Here is a 22,443-nt window from a genome sequence, read left to right on the forward strand (position 1 = left end):
AGATGAACATGGGTAAAAAAAAGAGAGAGGCAAAACATAAGAGCCTCTTACCTATAGAGAACGAACTGATGGTTGATGGAGGGATGTGGGTGGGGAATGGGCTAAATGGGTGATGGGCATTAAGAAGGGCACTTGTTATGATGAGCACTGGGTGTTTATATGTAAGTGATGAATCACTGCATTCCACTCCTGAGACCAGTATTACACTGTCTGTTAACTAACTAGAATTTTAAAATTTGGAAGAAAAAGGTAAATTAGATGGGTGCTGTAGTTTTTATTTATTATCGGTTTTTAAAATTCACTCTGATACTTGTCTGCTAGTTTGCTTTTTTTTTAACTTGTAAGGAAGTTGAATCTTGTCAAATGCTTTTATGTATCTGTCAAGGTAAGCAAGCATCAGCTTTTCTTTTCTGATAATGTGGTGAACCACAAGAAATAGTTTTTAAATGTTCTGTTGTTCTTCTATACTTGGAATACACCTATCCTTTTTATAGATCCTTGGATTCGTTGCTTATGGTCTATTTAGAGTGCTGGGTCTGTGAGTGAGCAGAATGCCTTTTTGGTTTTGTTATCAAGGTTTTGATCATCTCATTTTTTTTTTCCTGTTTTTCTGAAAGTAGAAGAATGGTACTCTTATTTTTATTTATTTATTTTTTTAAAATTGGTGCTGTTAGATTTTGATAGCATACATTGGTGAAATCCTCAGAGTCTGGAATTTTCTTTAATACTTTTTAATCGCTGACTCAGCTTTTTTTTTTTTTTTTTAAGATTTTATTTATTTGAGAGAGAGAAAGAGCACGTAACTTCATGAGCAGGGTGAAGGGCAGAGGGCAAGGGAGAGGAACGGGCAGAGGGCAAGGGAGAGGAACAAGCAGAGTCCCCACTGAGCAGGGAGCCTGTTCCCAGGACCCCGGGATCATGACCTGAGCTAAAGTCAGACACTAAACTGACTGGGCCACCCAGGTGCCCCTCGATTTCTTAAATAGTTATAGGACTATTCTGATCTTTAAAACTTGTGTCAGTTTTAAGATTGTAGCTTCCTAGGAATTACAACCTTTCATCTAAACTTGAAAATCTATCACTCTGTATAAATTGACAAATATTGACCGTAATATCCTCTTGTGATTGTTTAATATTTTAGGTTCTTAAGGAATATCTTCTTTGTTATATATTGGCTCTTTTCCCTCTCTGTTTTCTTAGTCATTCTTATCAGGTATTTCTCAATGTTATTAATTCATTCATTTTATGTATTCTCTGTCTTCTATTCATATTTTTTGGTCTTTATTTCCTTCCTTATATTTTCTGGGGATTTAATTTGTTGTTTTTCTAACTTCTAGATATAAATGTTAAGCTTAATTTTTCTGCCTTTCTGGTTTTCTTACATAAACATCTAATGGTATAAATTTCCCTGAAAGCAGGGATTTTGTTGCATCCTGTACTATTTTTTACATCACATATATTTTGCTAAGTCATACTCTCTTTTTTTTTTTTTTTTTAAAGATTTTATTTATTTACTTGACAGAGATCACAAGTAGTCAGAGAGGCAGGCAGAGAAAGAGAGGAGGAAACAGGCTCCCCACGGAGCAGAGAGCCCGATGTGGGGCTCGATCCCAGGACCCTGGGATCACGACCCGAGCCGAAGGCAGAGGCTTTAGCCCACTGAGCCACCCAGGTGCCCCAGTCATACTGTCTTTATAATTCCATTTTAAATATTTTCTGATTTTTCTGGTCCATTGTGTTATGCAAGTGTATTGCCTAGTTTCCAAACATTTAGGGATTTTCCAAATTTTTAAATATTGATTCTAGGCCTATTGTATTGTAGTCAGAGAAAGATTGGTTTTAGTCCTTTGAAGTTTGTTGAAACATTATGTATGGCTCAACATTTGTTCCATTTTTGAAAATATTTTCTGTGCACATGACAGGAATGCCTGTGGTGTGATCTTTGGTTGCTCTCTTTTGTATATTTTATTTAGAAAAATTTATTAAATCATAGTGATGAAACTATCATTAAAAATATTGTACTTGTTCTTTCAGTTATTTAGATATTAAAATCTCACACTATGATTATGGATTTGTCTATTACATACTGTGAATCTGGCATTATTTGCTTTAAAAATTTTGAAGCTGGGTTTTTAGGGTACATACAAATTAGAATTGTTCTAATGATGAATCAGACCTTCTGTCATTGTGTATGACTGCCTTTGTCTGCAGTTACGCTTTATGTCTTAAGTCTAGTCCGGTGTTAACATAAGTGACACCAGCTTTCGCTCTTTAGTGTTTATTGAGTGTTTGTATGTTGTATCTTTTCCTATTTTGCTTTTAACCTTTTACAGGAAAAGTCGCTGAAATAATTTGAGGCCATGGGAGATAGTCTTCCAGACAGGATTTGTGTTTGCTTCTGACGTGAAAGAGGAACACTAGCAAGACATAAATAGGAACCACGGGTAAACAACTGAAATGGAAGCCACGTCAAAGAAACATAAACCTATTTAATATTTTAAAAATGCAAGTTAAAACTTCTGTCTCCAGTAATAGCAGACTAAGCAATGCAAACCAACTCTGGCTGACAACAGTTAGAACTGGATAGCGTATCCAGAAGCATCTCTTAGAAGGCATAGGAGAGCTAAAAAAAAAAAAAAAAAAAAAAAAAGGAACAAAAAACTACTGGGCCCAAATCCAAGAGAAGGAAGAATCCCAGTACTGAGGATGCTCTTTCCTGTGGGATGCTATGGAAAAAAAAAAAAAAAAAAAAAAGAAGATGATATGGATAAGAGTTTAAAGAAGATGATATGGATAAGAGTTTTAAGAAGAAACTTAGCAAAGGTGTTCTTATGGGAGTGAAGGAATAAAAACAGAGTTCAGTGCCCACCAATGATGAGAGCCTAGCCATGTAACCATGCTTCAGGATGAGACCATAAAGGGCTACACACCTTAGGAGAAAAGACGAACCAAAAGTAGGCTGGCTCTCATAAGGACTGAGGCCCAGCTCCAATCAGCTCAATCCCAGTACCTGGATCAAAGTGATCTGAGACTGCTAGTGTTCCTCATTTCTAACAACTGAATGAAATTACCAAGAATTATACTTGGAATCACAATGGCTCAAAGGTTTTTCAATCCCAGTAATCTTAATTTTTTGTTTTAAATTATCATCTGGTTCAGTTTTAACACCTCTTTAGCATCTCTTCAACTCCTGAAGACTTTTCAAAAATAATTGATAATCCAATTTTGTGAGTAACCCCGTACTCTGTAATTAAAGTTGATAACAGCTATCTGTTTTTTAATTAGGATATTTAATTGGTATACCATTAATTTCTATCTGCTGTTAAACTTTATGTGACATCTAAAGATTAAACTAATATGTGTATGTCCATGGGAACTGAGATAAATTTATCTGATGTGAATTTTCTCCTTTCTAGGACAGTTTCTTCATGAGTAGCCAACCCCAAAGATACAAAAGCAAGCCGCCTACTGGCAGTGATTCTGTCCTTAGGATAAGCACCATCGCTTCAGCCATTGCAGATGCGTCAGTAAGTACCGATCCTGCCCAGCTTGCTGCCATGATCAAGGCACTTTCAAATAAAACCAGAGAGAAGACTTTTCAGGAAGATAATAAACAAAAGGACTGTTCCATGCTGCCTCATTTCTTGCCTAATGATACAGAAAAAAGTAATGGATCCAGCATGTTTGACATGGAGAAATACCTTAAAAAAACAGAACTCAGTAGATATGAAAGTGGACTAGAAAACTTTTCAAGAGCTGGTACATCTGGTCTGTGGGATTTATCTTTGCCAAAAGAACAGACTACACAAGACATCCATACAGTGGACTTAGGTGCCACTAATGTAAGTATAAGGGAACCAGAAGAAAATAAAGCATTTTCTGTTTATGGTGAAAACAGAGAGAGCAAGAATCAAGAATCATTGAGAACAAATTGTCCAAATTCAATTCTTACAAATAGAAAAGAGAATGAAAGTACCATAGTTGATGTGAAGACATATCCTATGGACAACAAATTACCAGATACTGGTAACTGTGAAACAGCCACCTCAGTATCCACTCCAACATCTAATAGGTATTCATTAGTAAGGAACCACAGGATAGCATCCGTTTGGCTGTCAGGAGACTGTGAAGAAATACCAAACAGTAGAGAAAATCAGAGACAAAATGAGTGTGTTAGTGAAGCAGGCAGTGGTGAAAAACATGTGACTTTTGGAAAACATTCCATAATTACACCTAAAAATGTTGGTAAGTATTGAAGTAATTGGTCATGTTCGCAAAATTACAAGTGATTTTTTTGTTGTTCTCATCAAAAATAACACCTCTCTGATAGATTTGAAAAATCACTCTCCTGAGCATGGTGGACATAGCTCAGAGGATGACCAGGATAGCTTCAGACCTTCCTCTTCTCCACTGAGTCATTCTTCTCCTAGTGAAATTTCTGGAACAAGTTTATCAGGGTAGGTGCTTACCTTTTTTTTTTTTTTTTCCTTTTTCTTTAAAAATAAAAAATATGTGTTCAGTATGAGAAAATTGGAAAAAGTGTAGAGAAGAAAAATAATCATTTATAGGTTCATTTCTCAGAGGTAACCATTGTAAATATTTTATGAATTTGTTTCAAGCCATTTTTCTGTGCAAGTCTTTATACTTTGCTGTTTTCACTTATTATACTGATTCTTTGTATTTAAGAGAAAATTAGTCTGCACAGTGAATCAGCCATGGATTATTTGATGCTCCTGGTGGAAAGTGGTAGACACTCTATTTTACTGTATTTTGTCCCTTTATTTTATCTTTTTTTTTTTTTAAGATTTTATTTATTTATTTGACAGAGAGAGATCACAAGTAGGCAGAGAGGCAGGCAGAGAGAGAGGGGGAAGCAGGCTTCATGCTGAGCAGAGAGCCTGGTATGAGGCTTGATCCCAAGACCCTGAGATCATGACCCGAGCCAATGGCAGAGGCTGAACCCACTGAGCCACCCATGTGCCCCCACTTTATTTTATCTTTTGTTTGTTTTGCCATTTTAATGATACTGAGATGAACAACTTTGCCCATAAAATTTTTTTCCATGTTTTGACTAATTTTCTAAGGATAGGTGAGTAGAAGTTGCCAGCTCAGGAAATTATTAGCAAATTATTATCTAAATAGGTCTTAAAAGACTTGCATTCTTACCATCAGTGTATGATGAGAGTATCCATCTCACTGTTTTCTTATCAATATTTTAAATAGCTTAAAGGTTTGGATATTATTTTTTTTATCTTGTATTAATTTGATTCTTTTTAATGCTAATGAGATTGGTAGATACTTTTTCAAGGGTTAGAAGAAGACTCCTAATACTTCATAGGTTTTAACTCAAGTTATTGTAAGAACATTTTAAAACATAATTTTTCAAAAATGCTGTAATCTGCATATTCAAAAATTACATAGATATATGTACATATAACTTTTGAATGGTGTAGATTTATTGCTTTATGAAATGTTTATATGTGTATTTGTAAATGTATATATTTGTATATATGAAATGTATACATATGTATATATGTGTATATGCACTCATGTGCCTGTGTGTATTTCCCTGCATTACGGTGTTCCCTGTCTGCCTAGTTCTCCAATCTCCTCACTTGGGAACTGCTGTTGTTAGTTTATTAGGTATTCTAGAGTTTCTTTATGCATGCATAACCAAATAGGAATATATATTCTTACTATCATCCCTTTTTATATTCAATATAAAGTCCTTTACACACTTCTTGTGTTTTGCTGTGTAAGGTTACTTATTACAGCTTTGTTTGTATTATAGTCACTATGGTCATGTAAAATAGATCATCTATAGGCTAAGTTCCCAGAAATGAGATTTTGGGATCAGAGTATTTGCATTCATGTACACATTTAAATTAGTATAGCCATGCCATAGATTTAATACTGATTAATATGATTAATATTAATTATAATTAATCACAATTATTAATTATAATTAATATTAAACCATATTAATTAATTAATATTATTGCTGATTTAATTTTCCCACCAGCAGTTTAAGAGAGCCTGTTTTCCCACACCCTCATCCACACAATGTTTATACAACTTTTTGGTAGTTGACACTTTGAAAGGTGAAAGAAATAGTATCTGAGTATAACTTTAACTCATGTTTTTTAGGAGTGATAGTGGGCATCTTTTCCTCTATATTTGTATTTCTTTTGCTATGAAATATCTGTTCATGTTTGTTGCACATTTTTCTGATGGATTTTTAGTCTTTTTTTCTCCATTTCTCGGAGCCCTTGATGTTAGGGAGAATGAATAGCCCTTTGTGATATGAGTTATATAGTTCCTAGTCTATAGAAGCATTTTTTTCTTTTTACTTTTGCTTTTATTTATTTTGCCATATAAAAAGTTTATTATTAAATTTATGAATTTTGTCTTTTATGGCTTTTTTTTGGAAAGGAGGGAGGGAGAATTTTTTTTTTTAAGATTTTATTTATTTATTTGAGAGAGATTGAGAATGAGAGAGAGCATGAGAGGAGAGAGGTCAGCTGGAGAAGCAGACTCCTTGCTGAGCAGGGAGCCCAATATGGGACTTGATCCTGGGACTCCAGGATAATGACCTGAGCTGAAGGCAGTCGCTTATCCAACTGAGCCACCCAGGTGCCCCGGGAGAATCTTAAGCAGGCTTCACGTCCAGTGTGGAGCCTGATTTGGGGTTCAGTCTCACAACCCTGAGATCATGACGTGAGCCAAAATCAAGAGTTGGACATCTAACTGAGCTACCTAGGTGCCCCTTTTATGGCTTTATAAAAGATCTTTTATATGTTTCTCTATTGAAAGATTTTAATAAAAAGAAGAACTTACCTAAACGGTGAAGTTATAAAAAATGTTCAGTATTTTGAAGCAGGTTGAAGTCATATATGATTTCAAAGTTATCTGTTAACTCTTTCCCTGGCTGCCATTGGAGTTTTTGCGTATTCATCTGAAATGGTATGGGTAAGTTAGAGTTAACTATTAGTAGAGGGCTTAAATTCTTTCCTGTTTCAGTGACTCTTAGATACCTCGTCTTGAAACACTTTTTCGTATACACGGCCACCTCTTGTTTAACGGCTCATGTTTATAAGACATTAGAAGTCATCCAGCCCAATCAAATTTGAAGGTCACCTGGTCTTGACTTGTCATGATTCATGTCATTTACTGATATTTCTCCTTTGTCTCCCCTCTAATATTTGTCTGTAAAGTCATCTGAGTGTTTATCTTTGTACTGTTAAATATGCTTCTGCATCTGAACACTTGTTTTGCCAGCTTTTAAATGGTGTTCTTTGAGTCCCACTGTGTTAGTTTCCCATGGCTGCCATAGCAAAGTGCCACAAACTGGGTAGTTTAACACAACAGAAAGGTATTACCTCATACTCTGTAGGCAAGAAGTTCAGGGCCATGTTCTCTCTGAAGCTTTTTAGGGGAGGGGTGCCTGGCTGGCTCAGTTGATAGAGCATGTAACTTTTGATCCCTGGATTGTGAGTTCCAGCCCCTTGTTGGGTGTAGAGATTACTTACAAATAAAAAAAATCTTTAGACTAAAGCTTTTAGGGGAGGACCCTTCCTTACCTCTTTCAGCTTCTGATGGTTGTAGGCGTCCATTGGTTTCTAGATGAATTACTCTAATCTCTGCGTCTGCATTCACAGTGGATCAAGGGTCCAGCCTCTTCCACTATGACCTCATTTTAACTAATTACATCTGCAGTGACCCCATTTCCAAATAAAGTCACATTCTTAAGTATTGGGGACTAATACTTTAACATACGGTTTTTTGAAAACACAGCTCAACCCATAATAGCCTCTATCACCAATGAGACAATTAGGGAGCTTATTCTCATGTTCTTTCCCTTTCTGCTTTTTTCTTTTTTAGTTACATAATTTCTGCATTGGCATTTCATTTGCATTTTGATTCATCACTGTATCCTACACTTGTTTAGTTTTTATTCTGTATTAGATACATTCTTTTCTAGCCATCAGGTGTTTCCTCTCTCTCCACTGAAGGAAGTTGGTCCTGTGGTAGTTTGCTGAGACAACGGAGGGAACAGTACTTGTTAGGCTCTTTTATGTTCCACAGTTAACCTGTGGCTTTTGTAATGAAAGCATAGCATGGCTTTGTTTAAAATCTTTGGCTTATATTTTCCTCCCCTAAGTCTTTTGTAGGAATTGCTTTACTGTTTCTGTGGAATGTAGGAGGGAAATCTGAGGCACCCCACTTCTTTCTGCCTCAGACCTGGTCTTTTTGTAAGCTTATGCCAGAGATGCTCTCTTTCAAGTCTAGTTTAATTTTATTGGGCTGTATCTCTGTGTTGACTTTTCGTGGTTATTTTGTTGCATCATACAGTATACCCTTCAATATGGGAATTCAAGCATTTATTTATTGAAGGAAAATTTGCTCCAGCCCTTTACTGCCCCCAGAACTCTAATGATGCATATGTGGGATCTATTTTGCTTGACAACTGCATTTATTTTCTCTTTAATCCTTTAGGAACTTATTACTGTGGAAAAATTATAGATCACAGGAAGTTACAAAGGTATTATAGAGGGATTCCCATATCCACTTAAATCAGTTTCCCCTAGTGGTTACATCTCTCATAATTATAGCAGGGTGTCATCACCAGAAACTTGTCGTGGGAACAGTGAATGTGTGGGTAGAATTTGGTGTCATTTTATCACAGGTGTGAATTCATGTAACCGCCACCACAATCAGAAACACAGAACTTCACCACCACCACAATGCTCTGGCTCTTTCTTAATTTCTCTTTCATCTTATTTGCATTTCACATTTTTGATCTCTGCATTCCTTGCAGTGTTTTTTGGAGTGTCTCCTTTCCTGTGCGTACTTTACAGTTTTCATCTTGTTTTCTGTGGTTTTGATATTTTTAAATTACATATGAAGGCATTTAATAAAAACTATTAGTACTCTCATATAAAGCCTTACATTATTATTTTTTTCCATCACACTGCCCTTGGTCAGAGATAGAATGCTGGCTGGCTGGTCTTATTACTCTTGGACTCACCTGATTGATTGATTGATTGATTGTCTTTCTAAGAAAATATACTTATCTATTATGTATAGGAAATATACCTTAGGGGAATACTAACGTTTCTCATGAACTTGCTATATGTTCAGATACTTTGAATGAGGGTGTCATATTTAACCTTTCTAAAGTGACCATGGAATTGGTAAGCTTTCTCCACATGGGTAAGCTAACCAGGCACCTGCAACCCCAGTTCTTAGCTTGGGGCAACACAACAGGACTTAAAAAGAAAAGGCCAATTTAGAAGAGGGTAAGTGTGCTCTGAATTAAAATCGCAGGGGAAGATGCAGTGAGAGTGAGGGAGTGTTGCTGAGTTGCGCAGCGTACGTGTTTTACTGCCATAGCCACCAAAGCAAATACTAGTTGAGATCTCTTCATCACTCCCTGGCATGTAGATTAATCCATGAATCATTTGGGGGTGTGGTTTAGCCTACTAGAGTGCTTACTGTCAGATTTTTGGCCCACTCCTAACCCAATTTTAGGATTTCGCAGTATGCGTTGTTGTATTTTATTTTTACTGATGTATAATTAACATATAGTAAAATACACACATCTTAGGGGTTTCATTCAGTGGGTTTCTGACACTTACATACACCTATTTAAACATTACCACCTAGAATATATAAAACATGTATGTCCCTCCATTAACAATCCTTTGCTTTTTTCTTTTATTTTTTTTCTTTTATTTTTTTTTTAAGATTTTATTTATTTATTTGACAGAGAGAGATCACAGTAGACAGAGGCAAGCAGAGAGAGAGAGAGAGAGAGAGAGAGGGAAGCAGGCTCCCTGCTGAGCAGAGAGCCCCATGCGGGACTCGATCCCAGGATCCTGAGATCATGACCTGAGCCGAAGGCAGCGGCTTAACCCACTGAGCCACCCAGGCGTCCCTCTTTTATTTTTTTTTAAAGATTTTATTTATTTGAGAGAGAGAGAGCACGAGAGGGGCGAGGGGCAGAGGGAAAAGCCGACTCCCCGCTGAGCAGAGGGCTCAATGTGGGACTCGATCCTGGGACTCCAGGATCATGACCTGAGCCGAAGGCAGTTGCTTAACAACTGAGCCACCCAGGTGCCCCCCTTTGCCTTTTTTTTTTTTTTTTAAGATTTTATTTATTTGACAGAGAGAGATCACAAGTAGGCAGAGAGACAGGCAGAGAGAGAGGAGGAAGCAGGCTCCCTGCTGAGCAGAGAGCCCGATGTGGGGCTCGATCCCAGGACCCTGGGATCATGACCTGAGCCGAAAGCAGAGGCTTTAACCCACTGAGCCACCCAGGCGCCCCCGACCCTTTGCCTTTTTCAAATCAATTCTCCTCCTTCCCCACTCCCACCCTGCCTCCCAGTTGTATCATGATAGGTTAGTTTTTGTTACTATATTTCATATGAGTGGAATCATACATTTTTCTGTGTCTAGCTGCCAACGCTTTGACTTGTTTCTGAGATTTATCCTGTGGTTGCCTGTACCAGTAGCTCCTCTTGTGCATTGCTGTGTAGCACTCCCATCATGTGACTGTCACGGTGCTGTGTATCTGTTCTCCTGGGGCAGAGTATGCATTTTCATCTAAGCCTTATTTCCAGCTCTGTTTGAGCTTCCTACTACAGCTTTCTCTTTTTTTCCTTGTCAACTTCAAATGCCTGTGTCAGTTTCTTCATTGATTTTCCTGAATTATGGTAAACTCTGTATACATAGTTATTTCTTCAGCGGAGGAAGTTTTGTTTTCTGTTACTTTTGATTGTTGACCGTGTTCCATCGATTCTCTCTTCCTCTTGAGAACCTTTATTTCCCATTAGTTGACACTCCATTCTCTGGTCATTTATGACGATTTTCTTTTCCCTAATTTTCGTTTCTTTATACATTTACTCTACCGTGGGGTAGTGGCTCAGGTGTTTATCATCTGCATCACTGATCTTCTCTAGCATCAGTTAGGCTTGTTATTGCTGCCAACATCAACTTTGGTTTTGTGTTCATTTATTTTTATTGAAGTTCTCCTTGTACTTTTTTAATATGGTAAAATGAGTGTGATTTTTTTTTTGAGTGTGATATTTTTATTCTGTTTCTCTAGTTTCTACCAACTTGCATTGCATTAAGGTTTTCTTGTTGTTGTTGTTGTTTTTATAGACTATTTATTTGAGAGAGACAGAGAGCGTGAGTGCCTGAGTCAGGGGTGGGATAGAGGGAGAGGGAGAAGCAGGCTCCCCGCTGAGCAGGGAGCCCAATGTGAGGCACCATCCCAGGACCACAAGATCATGACCTGAGTCGAAGGCAGACCCTTAACCAACTGAGCCACCCAGGTGCCCCTGTTTGTTTTTTTTAAGATTTTATTTATTTATTTCACAGAAAGAACACAAGTAGGCAGAGAGGTAGGCAGAGGGAGAGGAAGAAACAGGCTCTCCGCTGAGCAGAGAGCCGGATGTGGGGCTCGATCCCAGGACCCTGGGGTCATGACCTGAGCCTAAGGCAGACACTTTAACGACTGAGCCACCCAGGTGCTCTTTTGTGTTTTGTTTTAATATTTATTATAGCTATACTGTTGGCCAGAATTTTTCTCTCTTCAGTGGCAACCTTTTCTTGGTGAGTGTACTTTTTATCTGGTAAGTTTTGCTGCTCATTAGCATTCCTGTTAGCTAGTCTTCCAGCTGGTTTCCAGCAGGTCCATAGAGCTGATTTAGACCTTCTAGTTCCAGAACTGCCTTTCTATCTCCGTGTGGCTGGCACCTTGGCAGCTTTGGGATTCCTTTGAAGTTTGACATCTTAGCTAAAATTTCTATATTACCATGTTTTCATTCTTTTAGAAGGGGAGGAGCAGAAGGAGAGGGAAAGAATCTTAAGCAGTCGCCACACCCAGCACAGAGCCTGACCCAGGGCTGGATCTCACAATCCTGAGATCATGACCTGCTGAAATGAAGAGTTGGACACTTAACTGACTAAGCCACGCAGGCTTCTCTGTTTCCAAGTGTTCTTACAGTTCACTTCTCATTATTTGAGAAAATACACCCAAAATGCATTCGTTCCTTTCAATCAAAGGAACTAGACTAGGAATGCCGAGGTGGCTTAGTTAGTTAAGCATCTGCCATCAGCTCAGGTCATGATCTCAGGGTCCTGGGATGGAGCTCTGCATTGGGCTCCCTGCTCAGCAGGGAGTCTGCTTCTCCCTCTCCCTCTACCCCTCCTCCCTGCTTGCTCTCTCTGTCTCTCAAATAAATAAATAAAAATCGTTTAAAAAAAAAAAAGGAACTAGAGTAATGCAGCACATCACCCTAGTAACCCAGAACTTTTTTCATGTTGTATCATGGTATGTGTGTGTGTGTGTGTGCGTGTGCTTGTGCATGTGCATGTGTGTACATGCATGTAGGAGCCCATGTGGGTGCATGTCATGCAGAAGCTGAAATAGGCCTGAAGCAATTTGGTTAATATTCTGTGACCATTGGTTAGAAATTCACTAACTAGTTTTTTGTCAATACCATTGTCTCAATTTGAGGCTTTCCAAAGATACAGAATTCAAAATGGGGTTTTCTCTCTATGTGATGCCCAGCTGTGTATTCTGAACTTTGTGCAAAAAAAAAAAAAAGAAGTGATGGGGTAAAATTCAGTCCAGTAAGAGCTGAACTGAAACAACAGGGCCGAGTGTGCTTGCAGTAGCTGCTGTCCTCAGAAGTTGTTCCTCTTCAATGGGGCTCTGCTGCTTCGTCTCTCTCCTTGCATCGGGCTGACCTGGCCCTGGGATGGGTATTGGCTAACAGAACATGGCACGTGTGTTAGGTAGATGTGGGATCTTTTCATATTTATTGCTTTCGAATCTTTTTTTTTTTTAATGCCACGAACATCTTTCTGAGTCAAAGGATAGTACTTAACAGCATGATTTAAAATAGCTGAATAGGGTTTTACTGTATGTTTGTGCCATAGCCTAATTTCTCGCACATTTTTAAGACGTATCCTTTTGGCAGAGTCTTTATAATTAGCATTGATTTTTTTTTTTTCCTTAGGATTAGTTCCTAGGTTTGGAATGTCTGAGTCACAGTGCTGTGGTGTGCATTGCTTAATTGCTCAGTCAGCAGGCGCTCCACTTCATATTCCACTTAGCAGTGTATGGCTGGTCCCGTTTCTTTGAACTTATGTACATGATTCTTTGTTTTCATCTGTGCTCTTTCAGGGCAGGAACTTTTGAAGGCTTGGCTCGTTGCTTTATATCAGGTATTCGATAAATGTTTATCAAATGAATAGCTAACATTATTAATGTGACTGTATCTGAAATTTATTAATAAAAATGCCACAGCCTTTTTCTTTTATAAGAGTTTACCAGGTACTTCACTCAACAGGACTATGAGTTATAATTTTAGATAATTAAGAGTACAATTGTTGAGTTACCATACATGGCAGCAAGAACAGAGACTATAGATTAACAAGCTCGTAGGCAAGCACAAACGGCTTTTTTTTGTTAGCATAGGTCAAGGAATGGAAAACTAATCACAAGTTGTTCTCCTTTTCAGGTGTGTTTTAGAGTCTTTTGATTCAGCAGCTCATCCAAAGCCCCCCTCTGAGGGTGAGTCGTCTCAGATGGTGTGTCCACAAGCGAGTGTGAGTAGGCTGACTTATGTGTCTGAACAGGACAGCTCCTGTCCCACTGCGGCCTCAGATCCTGGCCTTGAGGGCCACAAGGTGGGCAGCATTTCTGTTATTTCTTTAGTAAGGCTTATGGCTTTGAAGTTAGTGATTGTAGGAGTCAGACTGAAGTTGAGGCCTTTGTAATTTCTCTTGCTGTTTTAACTTTAAAATTGTGTGTGTGTGTGTGTGTGTGTGTGTGTGTGTGTGTGTGTTTTGATCAAATAGCTACTAATGCTGAGGAGGCAGAAGTACAGCTATTTTAATCTTTCAGTCTGATGGAGGACACTTGCCAGGCATGCTGGAATGAAGTGTGCTGTGATCCACCTGTGCTGTGGGATCCAGAGGGAGCTAACTATAAATCTGAGTGGACTTAGTGATGGCTCAACAAAGGTTATCAGGGGGATAAGCAATACAGCGAAGGCATATTCTGTGAGAAGGAAGCAAACAAACAAACAAGGGAAGAGATGGAGTTGTAAAACGCACACTGCATTTGAAGGACCCCTGTAAGTCTGGAATGGCTACAGTGAATTGTACATGGGACAAGGAGGAGAGGCCGAACCACGAAGAGTCTTGGATGTAAAATTTGGGAGTTCAAAGACCCTTAAGCAGGGCACTGACATGATTTGATTTGTGTTAATGTTTTATTTTTTATTTTTATTTTCCTAAGATTTTATTTATTTGAGAGAGAGAAAGAGAGAGAGAGCGCACAAGCCAGGGTTGGAGAGCAAGGCAAAGGGAGGGAAGAAGCAGGTTTCCCACTCAGCAGGGAGCCTGATGCAGGGCTCTGTCCTAGGACCCTGGGATCAGGACCTGAGCCCAAGGCAGACGTTTAACCCACTGAGCCACCCATGCACCCCTTTGTAGATGTATTAAAAGCTCATGGCACTAGCAGTGTGGAGGGGGCACTGAGCAGGTGTGAGATTAAAACCAGGAGAATTTGACACAGGGCTGCTGTAGTCAGGCAAGAGATGTTGTGGGCTTGGATTAAGGTGCAGTGGGGGTGGGAGAGAAGCAGGTAGATCCAAGAGATTACGTGGGAGAAGCTAAACTTTTATTATCTACGTGTATGTGTGTTGAGAATAGGATAGTATTCAGTTTTTGAATGAGCTAAATATGACTGTTGTGTTCAATACAGTCCTCCTCCACCAAGCCCTTAGTAAATATATCCACTAGAATTACTATATATATGGTGTCACATTGGACAAATCATTGAAAGCCATCTTTTTGATGATGGTGGTAAATGTTGGGTCTCTTTGTTCTTAGCTTAGTGGTTATAGGCTAAGTTGTAGAGTTAGATGGGTTCTCCTCACTGTTTTCTAAGATAGACTGTAACTTCCCCAAGCCCATTTCTTCATCGGTATGGACGGACAGTGATGTGAGAATAGTGCTTGCCACCGAGAAGTTACCGCTAAATACTTACTGGCTGTTATTTATTTTTATTGACTGATGGGTTGATGATGTCTAGTAAATAACCTGGTCTTTTTTTATTAATGTCTGTTTCTATGTGGTCTAAGAGAAATTTTCAAACCAAGTTTGGAGAATCATTAAGTGCATCTTAACTTACATGTAAAGCTGGTCCATCCTGCAGAGTTGTAGGCATCGCTCCTAAGGTGATGCCTTATAATGAAGTGAGCACATGAACATTGACTGCGGCTGTTACTTCTTACCTAAGAAAACAACTGCTTCATCTTAGGCACTGACAAGACTTAGTGCTCATAGAAATTAGCGTCTTCAAGCATAACAGTGGTGTAAACAAACACCAGGGGTGGGAAAGCCTGTGACCTGCATAGATTCTTCCTGACCTTGTGTCGATTTCATTTGAGAGCTTGTTTAGCCTTCACGCCTGTGTTATTAATTTAATTATATTTTTATTGTACAGCTGCCAGGAAAACAATCCCTTAAATTTGAATGGAAGTACTTGTCGCTGGTCCTTTATTTATGTAAATTTGTTAGAGATGTAATTGGTATGTAGCTCCTCTTTAATCTCCTCATAATTTCTGTGAAGCAGTAACTTAACACTTTCTAACTTTTAATCTTGAGTTACACAGCTGTAAAAAGTTGGCCTTTTTTCCAGAGAGCTCATGTTTTGTAGATCTCTTCTTTGAGTTTATATCAGCATGGTTTGAATTAGTAAGTTTGTGGATTGTTTAACTTTTTTTGTCACACACAGAGTGATGTCACCAGTGAATTGAGCGCCACGATTATTCAAGCCAGTCTAATTCCATCAGAGGAGCAGGCTATGGAAAAGCTGAGAGAAAAAGGTCCATGTCAAAGTAGAAGTAAAGTAGCACCATCGTATAATCAGAAAAACTCAGATACAGACAATGTGACTGAAACAACTTCTCTGAGTAGCAAACCTGAAGATGTAAAACCTTACTTTAGGCTGAATAAAGATCTTTCCTCCAGGAGTGGAGATCTATCAGAAACCGGTACAGTAGGGTTGACCTCTAACCCCAGTGAACTGGACCAGATCAGCCTGGCTCTACAGAGCAAGTCAGGTCTCACCCACCCAATTGTGTCAGCGATGCCACACCGCCCTGTGTCACACCAGGCATCTGTGAACAAAGGTGAAAGAGTAGCCTCTGAAGATACGCTGACTGCCGACAGTGCAGTAAGTGGCCAGATTCCTCATCGGATGGCCCCTGGACACCAGGGCACCCCTATTCCCAGCACTCTGTCTTGTGGCTCTGCTCCTGAGATGCAGAACGTGCCCAGCGCAGTTCCTACACTCTTGACTCAACATTCTTTTACCACAGCTCCCTTTGCCCAGCAGTATTTGGGAACGCTACCTTCAGCTGGAAATGTTGCTTTGCCCCAGTGCCGTGCTGGCAGTGCCACTGTCTGTGGGTTCTTGGGAAGCTGTCCGTATCCACCTGTCACAGGAGAGCATGTTCAGAATTCTGTGGCCATGGGAATTTGTCTAGGACAAAATATCGGCTCTGGGTTGATGGGTCCCTCTTCCCTTTATAACCCATATCCTAATGCCTTAAATCAGAATCTTCTAAGTACCGCAAAACCTTTTCCTGTGCAGTCTGTTGGTACAAATTGTGGAATTGAACCGTGGGATTCAGGAATGCTGTCAGGATTTGGTAAGATGCTTTTTCTCTGTTATTGCTTATTGTTGCTTGCTATTATTGAAAAATTGAGTTTTCTCAAACAAGGCCACAAAACGATTTTGTTTCAAGGACATACTGGTTGGTCTGAATTTCTCTTCATTTTATTCTTTGTCCTAAACTGAGAACACAGACCATAATACATTTCCGTGTGAGGGTCCCTGACATGGCCTTAGAAAAACACAAATACTTATGCAGGTAAACTCCCTAGTGCCTTTGTCTTCCTGTCTCTCCTGTACTCTGTGCTTAGATTTCTGTTCCTCTTTCAACTAGCAACCACCCAGTTTAGAATTGGCTCCCTGGAGGAGTGAGTCTCCTTCCACTTTTTAAAGTCTTTTGAGGGATGACAGTTGTGAGAGACAGAGCCCTTCCACCCTTATCTGCAGTGGCTGAACTGGCCCCAGATTCTTTGGCTAGAGACGGCCACTCTAAGCAGAGCTGGGTGCTGTGCTTCCCTGATGCAGTGCACACGGCCACTGGCATGCTGTCTTCCTCTCTACCATCTTTTCTTCTCGAGGAAATTCCAAAGTTTCTGCATAAGGATGGTGAAAAGATTGGTCTTACTAAAATTCTGTGTAGATGTACAAACCTTGAAAGAGCCTTCTCTAAGTTTTTTATTAGGTTAGGTAGTGGCTTGTATTTGTGGGAGAAAAAGGGAAGAGATTACTAATAGGCAGTCACATCGAAGAATTGATCAGCTGCAGATTGTGGGTTTGATCAGTTCTTTCAGTTTGTTCTTTCTGGGCTGGATACAACAGGAGAAAATTGTTGGCCTGTGCTGAGGCTTATACAATGTCAAGGACTCCTTAAGACCCAGGGCACTTCATACCATAGCTCTTGGGTGTCAACAGGCAGTCTTCTGTAAAAATTTCCATTTAGCCAGTTGTGCTTTTAATCAGGTGTTTGATATAACTAGCATTTGACCGTGCTTTGTCTTTGCCCAGGGAAGGTCAGAGTACCTGAGGAATTGAAGTTTCCTCATGCTTGCTGTGTTGGCATTGCTTCGCAGACCTTCTTGAGTGTACTTAACCCGACTGACCGCTGGCTGCAGGTCAGCATTGGGGTTCTCACCGTTAGTGTTAATGGTGAAAAGGTAAGCTTTTTGTGTCTTTCTCCTGCGACTTAGCAGTTGTCTTACAATTAATGCTGGATCTCTCTCTAGTACTTCCTTTTATACAGGGGAGTCTCTCCCCCCCTCATCCTTGTATGTCTTGCACAGAATCATTGCAATGATATATGAAAGAATAACATTATATCTTTTTCTTAGACCCTCATTTTGTTGTAGTACATCCAGTGTAAGAATTGAAATATCTTTGTTTCTCTTTTTTCTATCAGTTATTTATCTTTATATTTTGTTATTTATTCATCAAACTGTGTAAATGCACTTTTAGTGCTATTTAAACCACTGAAAGCTCTGATTTCTGCTGTTTGTTGGTTTTGTAAATGTGATCGAATATAAGTTACTGACATTTATCAGAAAAGTTACTCTTGGGACCTATACCCTCATTCAGTAAGTGGAGTCTTTTTGACTAATTTATCTGACCGTGTTCTTAACGTGCTCTTTTTAAATACCTGCAGGGGCACCTGGGTGGCTCAGTAGGTTAAGCCTCTGCCTTCAGCTCAGGTCATGATCCCAGGGTCTTGGGATCGAGCCCCGCATCGGGCTCTCTGCTCGGCGGGGAGCCTGCTTCCCCCTCTCTCTCTGCCTGCCTCTCTGCCTACTTGTGATCTCTGTCTGTTAAATAAATAAATAAAATCTTTAAATACCTGGAAATACAGTTTTAACGTGAACTCTTCCAGCAATGGTCTCTCACATGATCAGCTAGAGGTGCTAAAGGACATGATTCTAAATCTCCTTTCATGATTACAGTGACCTATGTGGCCATGAGGGAGCAGGGAGGGTGGGAAATATGGTCAACAACTTCCGTTTTGGAATATCCTGGTTTTGCAACTGCTGCTTGTAGTGAGCGTTGGTGTATGAGTTTACTTTCCCTCTTACCTCCTGGTAATAACCCTTATTTACCTGGGAAAGTAAGACTGTGTCTGCTTTCCCTCTTCCTAGCCTTTCCTCTCTGATCCTGAGGTTAGGTGGAATGTATGTGATTGGAGCAAAGCGTTAACAGTGAGAGGTGAGCTTGGAGGCCCTTTTAGGGGCACTTAGGAAGTAGTGTGCTTCTGCACCTGGGAGTAGAAAAGAATGCCCTTGTGTACAGTGAGGAGGGAGGGGTTGAAGTGAGTCATAACCATGCACTTGGAGGCCTGGTTAGGACCTGAGAGGTCAGTCTGAGACCCCTGATTGTACAGTTGCAAAAGCCATTCCTAGACAATGTGTGGGGTGCCAGAGTACTGCTCCAGGGGCTCTTTCAGTGCAAGTGAGAGTGTAGATAGCTGTGTTTACTTTAAAACAGATCAGGGAATACACATTCAACTGAGCTCCATAAGTCTTCATAATTTCGGCTAATTGTACTTTACAGATAATGAGTTACAAGACTCGGATATTTTGAAAGAGTAATAAATTTTTGGATTTGATAGTTCAGGAAGAAAGGGATCTTAGACTAGTTGACCCTAATTCTTGATTTTCCTTGTGAAGCCATTTCTTAATGAACTATGTGGTTTTTTTTTTTTAGGTGGATCTTTCAGCGTATCCTTGTTTAGTCTTCAAGAATAAAGTCATCATAAGACCTCATGCCACGGAAGAGATAAAAGTACTTTTCATACCATCCGATCCTGGGATTTTCAGATGTATATTCAGTGTTGCTTCTTGGCCGTTTTCAGCAGATGCTGAGACCATAGCACAGGCAGACGCCTTGGCAAGTCGAGTCATTCTCACGGCTGTTGCCGAGACCCCTGTGATCGAGGTAAATGCTTGTAAGCAGGTCTTTGTCATCATGCCTGGCCTTTGAAGGAAGGTTGTTACTTGGGAAAAATGAATATGGGGTTAAATAGCTTTTAAGCTAACCATTGGTTCTTCAGATCTTCTTATTTTATAATTTAAAATTATTTCTGTTATTTTACAGAAACACAGATATACTTGCTAGATGTGGGTGTTAGTTTGGGATGTTCTTAAGTCACTAGACATACTGGGTTGTTTATTTTAAAGGAGACTAAGAAAGGTAACCACATCAGTGATTATCCCTGGTGCTGTATGTAAACGTTGGATGTTATTTATTAGCCTTTTCTTATTTTTTAAATTTTTAAAAGATTTATTCATTTACATAATCTCTGTATCCAATGTGGGGCTCAGACTCACAACCCCTGAGATCAAAAGTTGCTGCTCCACCAATTGAGCCGGCCAGGTGCCCCATATTACCTGTTTAAATATCACTTTAAGAAACAACACAGTAAGTGGTTAGGGGAAATCTTGTATATATGTATATAGGGAAAATAAGAACAGCTGCCCTATGTTATAGGAATGAGTGTTTCAGTTTGGAATAATGTTCAGTGACCACATCACATACGGATTTAAAAACTGTTTTGATGTTAGTTTTAAATGTTTGATGTTAGTTTTTTTTTTTTTAAAGATTTTATTTATTTTATTTGACAGACAGAAATCACAAGTAGGCAAAGAGGCAGGCAGAGAGAGAGGGGGAAGCAGGCTCCCTGCTGAGCAGGGAGCCTGATGTGGGGCTCTATCCCAGGACCCCGGGATCATGACCTGAGCTGAAGGCAGAGGCTTTAACCCACTGAGCTACCCAGGTACCCTGATGTTAGTTTTAAATGGACATGAAGACAAAGCTGGAAGACGGCTCAGTGTCTCTAGCGATGAAGAAGCCACCAGTGTTGACAGTTTTGCCAGAGGTTGAGTACAGTTGTTTTCTCCCTGGAGTACTTCTCCCACACACTGCATACCATACTGTCGCTTTGTCCAGATGTCACCTCACACTGTTGATAGAATGGCAGTCCTCACCTGTCCCCTCATCCCCACATGCCCAGTTCCCTTTCTCTCACTTTACTTTTCTTCTTAGCATCTTCATCAGTGACATACTAAATACCTGTCTATCGTCTGGTCTTCCTTGCCTCCACTAGAGTGTAAGCTCTTTGCGGGGCAGGATGTGTGTCTTTTCTTCACTTCCAGAATAGTGCTTGGCACATAGTAGGGGCTCAAGTAATAGTTGAACTGTTGCTTCAAATAGAAGTAGAAATAGCAGTATTTCTAAACATGTATGGTTTTTGAAATATTACATATTGCATATATGTGTACCAAGACCAATGAATATAGTCAGTTGGCTGTTTCATCCATATGGTTAAAGGTTTATGTATTAAGTCTGGCCAGAGAAGACTTTGGATAGTTTCTTGGGGAAATTGGATTGTTATGCAATTTAAAGTACATTTATAGTTTCTCTGGGTTTATTTTTGAGATTTATTTTTATTTTTAGAGAGAGAGAAAGCACATGCATGAGTGGGGGGAGGGGTGGAGGGAGAGGGAGAGAATTTCAGGTAGACTCTGCTTAATGCCGAGCCTGATGTGGGGCTTGATCTCAAGACCCTGAGATTATGACCTGAGCTGAAACCAAGAGTTGGATGCTTAACCAACTGAGCTACCCAGGCGCCCCTAAAGTACATTTATAGTTTGCAAATGTGTCGGGAGTGTTTCAGCAGCCTCTCGCTATTGTACTCCCCACATTGGAGTCAGAATACAGGTTGGGGAGAGGGAAAAGGAGTGAGAGATTCCATAGTGTAGTATGTGTTTGATTTATGTTAATGTTTCTTGTGGGCTTGAAAAGAATGGCTTGCTCTTCTTTCTCTTGAGTGGAGAAAGTCTTTCATATATCCTTTAGCTCTGATTTATTACTATTGTGGTTCCAGTCTTCTGTATCATTACTAATGTTTCTGTGTACTTTGTCTTTTGGCCTCTGAGAGAGGTGTTTGTGGATTTGTCTCTTTCTCTTTATAATTCTTCAATTTATTTATGTCTTGTGTATTCTGAGCTCTGTTGTTATGTGAATTGTTATGTGTTGTGTGAAATTGTTCCTTTTTAAAATAAAAATTGTCTTTAATCCTTCTTTTATATTAGTTTGGAAGTTATGGGTTTCTATTCCCTTTTTATTCAAATTGGTTACTCAGGTATAAAATTAATCAAGAGCTCTGTTCTAGCCCAAATAGCTCAAAAACCTATAGTCAGTATTTTAGTGTTCATCTTTTCCTTCTGTAATATCTTTAATACTTTAGTCCCAAACCATTTTAAAACCCCAGCATTGAGCTTTTTTTTTAACAGATTGATCAAGCTATGCATTTTTTTTTGCTCATTATTGTTTCTTGAATCTTATATTTTTACCTTTTTCATGGACTCTATTATCTGTATTTAAAGTGTACTTATTTTATAATTAATCCAAATTATTTCTAGTTGCTCAGCTGCTGATTCTTCCACTAGTTTTGCTAGGTCTTCCCGATTACTTTCTTCATGTGGTTTCTGATTTTTGAATTGATAATTTAAATTGTTTATTTTTATTTATTTATTAAAGCTTTTATTTCTTTATTTACGGAGAGAGAGAGCACAAGCACGGGGAGCTGCAGGCAGAGGGAGAAGCAGGCTCCTCGCTGAGCAAAGAGCCCACTGCGGAACTTGATCCCAGGACCCTGGGGTCATAACCTGAGCTGAAGGCAAATGCTTAACCGACTGAGCCTCCCAGGTGTCCCTAGTAATTTAAATTTTTAAAATGTGGGTTCTTGTCATGGAGGCTGC

The 22,443-nt window shown here is 39.4% G+C and overlaps 1 protein-coding gene across 6 annotated transcripts in view; it reads left to right on the forward strand.

The window, feature by feature from the left end:
• The window catches only part of CEP192 (centrosomal protein 192), a 135,270-nt gene that overhangs the window by 67,756 nt on the left and 45,071 nt on the right, over positions 1-22,443 (forward strand). For all 6 annotated transcript variants that reach the window (XM_047698551.1, XM_047698552.1, XM_047698553.1 and 3 more), the window contains 6 exons: positions 3,417-4,245; positions 4,331-4,457; positions 13,533-13,701; positions 15,818-16,736; positions 17,705-17,853; positions 19,388-19,618. In XM_047698551.1, coding sequence (XP_047554507.1) covers positions 3,417-4,245; positions 4,331-4,457; positions 13,533-13,701; positions 15,818-16,736; positions 17,705-17,853; positions 19,388-19,618 — 2,424 coding nt within the window. The remainder of the gene's footprint in view (positions 1-3,416; positions 4,246-4,330; positions 4,458-13,532; positions 13,702-15,817; positions 16,737-17,704; positions 17,854-19,387; positions 19,619-22,443) is intronic.

This window comes from Lutra lutra, chromosome 12 (genome assembly GCF_902655055.1).
Source record: "Lutra lutra chromosome 12, mLutLut1.2, whole genome shotgun sequence".
Classification (NCBI taxonomy): domain Eukaryota; kingdom Metazoa; phylum Chordata; class Mammalia; order Carnivora; family Mustelidae; genus Lutra; species Lutra lutra.